The sequence below is a fragment of the Vidua macroura genome, chromosome 25 (assembly GCF_024509145.1).
Source record: "Vidua macroura isolate BioBank_ID:100142 chromosome 25, ASM2450914v1, whole genome shotgun sequence".
Classification (NCBI taxonomy): Eukaryota; Metazoa; Chordata; class Aves; order Passeriformes; family Viduidae; genus Vidua; species Vidua macroura.
In genome coordinates, this window is record NC_071595.1 from 1,699,271 (window position 1) to 1,704,224 (window position 4,954).

The following is a 4,954-nucleotide window of genomic DNA, read 5'->3' on the forward strand; positions in this document are numbered from 1 at the left end:
CCGAGGCTGGGCTCTTCCCTCTGATCTCAGACCTTTGAACCTTTTATTCCCGAAGAATTCCTTCAAATCTCTTGGAGATTCCTCTGGGTGAATTCCAGCTTCAGCACCCGGGAAGAAAACTCCGGCATTGATCGGATTTTTCTGTGCTTCAGGAGCTCCCCCCACCCCAGCCCCAAGTCCTTTCTTTTCTTTATTTTCTACATTTGGACATGAAATTTCCTAAGAGTTGATTTTAGGGAATGTCCCCTGGAGCCCCCCCCGGACACAGAGACCACAGAGCAGCCGGAGCACAACGCGTTTTATTCCAAAGCTGGAAAAATCGAGCTCTTAAACTTTGCCCGGATTTGGCTTCAGGATTGGCAACAGCGAGGGGATGATCCCGCGGGGCTGCAGCAGCACATCCCATTCCAGCAGCCCCCGGAGAACCAGGGATGAGACCCCCCCCCCAGGAAAGCATTCCCAGGGTGGGATGTGCTCCCAGGGAGGGAAGGAAGGAGCTCTGCCCTCACTTTTCCCCTTTCCTGCTGCTCCCAAACCCAAGGCTCAGCTTTTCCTCCCCGAAACGGGGATGCTGTGCTGCAGGCGCCTCGGGATGAAGCTGGAATTTGGGGCTGGCACGGGATCTGAGCTGGTTTGGCTGTCCCCAGTTTGGCGTGGGATTCATCCCGACTCCCACGGAACGCACACAAAGAATCCAAGCCAGGAAAACCCCAGCAAGGACTTGGGGTGGGTCAAGGCGGAAATTTGGCCCCGGGGGGGAAACTCCCAGAGGGGCTCAGCCACATCCAACGGGAAGATGAGGACGGCTGAAGCTCCTGGAGAGCTCCAGAATTCCCAGCCTTTGGAGTGGGGATGTCACAGCATCCGGGTCACCACCATGGTGAGGAAATCCTCGTAGCTGAGCCGGACGTTTCCCACCATGGCCGTGTCCTTCTCCCGGAAGGCGTCGGTGAGGCTCTGCAGCTGCATGCAGATGTGGATGAACCGGTCCAGTTGGATACTGGGATTGGGACTGGGGGAACGCTGGGCGTACCGGGCCAGCAGCAGCTGGCTGAACTGGGGGCTCAGGTTGTAGCCCATCTGGGAGAAAGCTGGGAGCAAGGAAAACTCGGATTAAGCCTTGCCAAAGGCAGGGCTTTGAGAGGCTGTGTCCTCCTCCCCCATGTCCCACACACCCCACCTCCCACTCAGGGTGTGCACGGGCAGGGCTCTCCAGAAGGAACCAAACCACAAATTCCAGGCATTTTTCCCTCTTCCACACACCCAAGAGCTCCTCCCAAAAACCAGGTCCCAGCCACTCGTCGCTGAGGGGGAGTTCTGGGCTTCCTGAAGGAACTTCGTGCCCCATCCCCGCTGCAGCTCATCACCTCCAGTCCCCTGGGAAGCTCCGTGCCAGCCTGGTTTATCCCACGGATAATTCCCAACTCTTTGGGAGCATCCCAGCAGCTCAGAACCCGCCGGCCTGGCTGCGGGGACCACGCCAGGAGGAATTCCACTTTCCAGCTGGGAACAGAGCCTGGTGGCGGCTGTGGGGAGGGGTCAGGCTGGTGGCTGTGGCCCTCACCCACCTTGCTGGAGCTCGCTGAAGCTGATGGAGCCGGACTGATCCCGGTCATACTGCTGGAAGAGGCTCCTCCACTGCTGGATGAAGCGCAGCAGGGCGGAGAAGCCGTAGACGTCGATGCGCCCCGACCGCGTCTTGTCGAACATGTCTGGGCAGGGAGGAGCAGGAGCAGGGCAGGGAGGAGTGGAAAAGCTGCAGAAACTCCCAGGGAGCTCAGGATGCACGCCATGGCTCCCTGGAATCCTGCTCTCATCCCAAAAATCCCCCTCGCCAGCGATCGAGCGGGACCGGTCAACCCCCAAGGCTGGTAAGAAATGGCACCAAAAGCTGCGGCTGGGGCAAGCTCTGCGTCGGTTTCCACAGTTTTTGGGTTTCCCCTCCCTTTCCTCCCTGTCTTTCTGGGATCTGGGGCTTGTGCAGAGCTGGGATTTCCTATCCCAAGCAGGATTTTGGGCCCTTCACTCACGTCCTGCACCACTGGGAGCTGCTCGGTTTGCCCAGCTCTGGCTCCAGCCGGGAGCGATGGCCAGGGAAAAGGGGAATTCTGCCAGGATGGGCTTCACCCCAAACCCAACCAAGGCAGCCTAGAAGAGGGGAAGGAGATCCCAGACTCACTGATCATGAGCTGACAGGTCTCATCGTTGAACGAGGACCAGTTGTTGTTGACCAGCGCCTGCTTCAGCTCCTTGACGGAGATGAACCCGCTGTGATCCGTATCCACCGTCTGGAACCAGGAAAACGCCTCGGGATCCACCCCCGGGGGGGCATTCCCTGCGTGGGGAGAGGCCATCGGCGCTGTCACCTTCCCCTCGGACAGGCCACGGGCTGGGCTGGCCCCGGGGGCGGCTCCCAGGGCCGGGCAGAGCTTCCCCTCCCACGGGTTTTACAGGCCGGTGGAATCCCGGGAGAACGGGGCTGGGATGGGCACGGAGCGGCCGGAGCTGGGGAACCGGAGCCTGGGGCAGCTCTGCGATGGAGAGGGAGCCCCACAAACCCGGCAGCACCGCGAGATGGATGTGGGGTGAAAGTTTTTAGGGCACTTCCTCTTCCTCCTCCTGTTTTTTTCCTCCTCCTCTTTCTCCTTTCCCTCCTCCTCCTCCTCCTCCTCCTCCTCCTCCAGGATTTCAAAATAATAAACCGCGGACATCGAATTTCATTCTCGTGGTGGCTTCTGCTGAGCTGGGGACCCCCTAAACCCCCACCCGGGCACCGGACTGGGTTCTCCCCTGCCCCCCGAGCCCGCACCGGGCTGGGGACCCCCAGCTCTGTCCCGGGTACCGCCGCAGGGAGACCCCCGGACTCACCTCCCGGGGCCGCCCCGCCGTAGGGCCCGGGCTGGGGGCCGCCGTAGGGGCTACCGTAGGGACCCCCGGGCGGGGGTTGCCCGTAGGGGCCCGGGGGTGGCCCCCCGCCATAGGGAGCCCCGGGGTAAGGACCGACCGGGGGGGGCTGTCCGGCGCCGGGGTAGCCCTGGGGAGGGGACAGAGCCGGTGTGAGGCGGGCACCGGACACCGGGCACCGAGATGGGCACGGGGACGGACCTCGTGTCACCCCCCTGGAGCCCCTGCGCGCCTCCCCCGGCCCCCACCCCCAGACCAGTCCCGGTCACAGTCCCGCTCCCGGTCACAGTCCGGTTCCCGGTCACAGTCCCGCTCCCGGTCACAGTCCGGATCCTGGTCCCGGGTCCCCGGCGCCGCTCCGAGTTCCTGTCGCGCTCCCCGGTCCCACTCTCCGCTGCCTCTCCGGTCCCGCTCCCCGGTCCCCATTCCCCGCCCCTCGGTCCCGGTCGGGCTCTCTGCCGCCGCTCCCACTCCTCCGGTCCCGGTCCTGGTCCCAGTTCTCCGCCACCGCTCCTGGTCCTGGTCCTGATCCTGATCCTGATCCCGATCCCGGTCCTAGTTCCCCGCCACCGGTGCCGGTCCCGGTCCCGATCCGATTCCGATCCCGGTCCCGGTCCCAGTTCCCCGCCACCGGTCCCGATCCCGGTCCTGGTCCTGATCCTGATCCCGATCCCGGTCCCGGTCCCAGTTCCCCGCCACCGCTCCTGGTCCTGGTTCTGGTCCTGGTCCCGGTCCCGGTCCCGATCCCATTTCCCAGTTCCCCGCCACCGCTCCTGGTCCTGATCCCGATCCCGGTCCAGATCCCGGTCCCGATCCTGATCCCGGTCCCAGTCCCGGTCCCGGTCCCGATCCCGATCCCGATCCCGATCCCGGTCCCGATCCTGATCCCGGTCCCAGTCCCGGTCCCGGTCCCGGTCCTGATCCCGGTCCCGATCCCGGTCCTGATCCCGGTCCCAGTCTCAGTCCCGATCCCGGTCCCGGTCCTGGTCCCAGTCCCAGTCCTGATCCCGGTCCCGATCCCGATCCCGATCCCGGTCCCGATCCCGGTCCCGATCCCGATCCCGGTCCCGATCCCGGTCCCAGTCCCGATCCCGGTCCCGATCCCGATCCCGGTCCCGATCCCGATCCCGGTCCCGATCCCGGTCCCGGTCCCGATCCCGGTCCCGATCCCGGTCCCAGTCCCGGTCCCGGTCCCGATCCCGGTCCCGCACCTGCCCCGGGTACGCCATAGCGCGTCTTCCGCCCCGGCCACGCCCAGATGACGTCACAAGAAAAAGACAGCACCCATTGGCTACTCTGGGCAGTGACCACGCCCCCTGGGCGGGGCGGAGGCAGAGCGGTGACGCGCGGGAAGCGCGCGCCCGAGGGGCGCCTTAAAGCGGCAACGGCGCCTGGTCGGGGTGGGGCCCACCGGGCGGGGATGGCCCCGGGAGCTGCCCGGGAGCGGGGCTGGAATTCCCCGGGAGCTCAGCCGGGATCGGCCCGGGAGTGCGGCCAGGATCGGCCTGGGAGTGGGGCTGGCGACCCCACAAAGTGAGGGCTGGGACTGCCCTGGCAGCAGGACCGAGATCCCGCTAGGAGCAGGGCTGGGATGGCGGGCTGGGATTCCCAGGAATTCCAGGCATGGTCCAAGAGCAGGGCCTGAGAGTAGGGCGAGAATCGCCACAAGACCACGGGAATTAGTTTGGGATTCCTCCAGAGGCAAGGCCGGGATCCCACCCGGTCACAGATCTGGGACCAGGGCTGCGATGTGCTGGGACGAGAGCGGGATCTCCGCAGGAATGGCGCTGGGATGACCCCAAATCACGGCTGGGATTGCCCCTGAGACGGGGCCAGGATCCTCTGGGATCAGGACTGGGACTCCCCCATCCATCCCAGGGTCACAGGGAGCTCAGGGTCACCGTGTCCGCAAGCAGAGTGGCCTCAGAACCGGCCCGAGCAGCATCCCTCGGTGACAGGGAGGGGACAGGGAGGGGACAGGGAGGGGACAGGGGCTGGGAAGGAGGCACAGACCCACCCGCGCCCACTCACGGAGCCAGCAGCCGCGGGG

The 4,954-nt window shown here is 65.2% G+C and overlaps 1 protein-coding gene across 2 annotated transcripts; it reads right to left on the reverse strand.

Annotated features, from left to right (window-relative positions):
* Nucleotides 1-283: 283 nt before the first annotated feature.
* PEF1 (penta-EF-hand domain containing 1) lies at nt 284-4,537 on the reverse strand. Of its 2 annotated transcripts, none has more exons than XM_053999037.1 (5): nt 4,116-4,537; nt 2,869-3,034; nt 2,180-2,288; nt 1,569-1,712; nt 284-1,091 (listed from the first exon to the last, which is right to left on the reverse strand). In XM_053999037.1, the coding sequence occupies exons 2-5, from the start codon at nt 2,977-2,979 to the stop codon at nt 856-858; spliced, it is 600 nt and encodes a 199-aa protein (XP_053855012.1). In that variant the 5' UTR covers nt 2,980-3,034; nt 4,116-4,537; the 3' UTR covers nt 284-855. The 2 variants fall into 2 exon arrangements, with proteins under 2 accessions (XP_053855012.1, XP_053855011.1); XM_053999036.1 differs by having other exon boundaries at nt 2,180-2,335; nt 4,116-4,536.
* Nucleotides 4,538-4,954: the final 417 nt, after the last annotated feature.

Coding starts and splice junctions, on each gene's coding strand:
- PEF1 (XM_053999036.1), bottom strand. Junction 2,336..2,868: donor CGGCGGGGCGGCCCCGGGAG/GTGAGTCCGGGG, acceptor CTCCCCACGCAG/GGAATGCCCCCCCGGGGGTG. Junction 1,092..1,568: donor CTTCAGCGAGCTCCAGCAAG/GTGGGTGAGGGC, acceptor CCTTGCTCCCAG/CTTTCTCCCAGATGGGCTAC.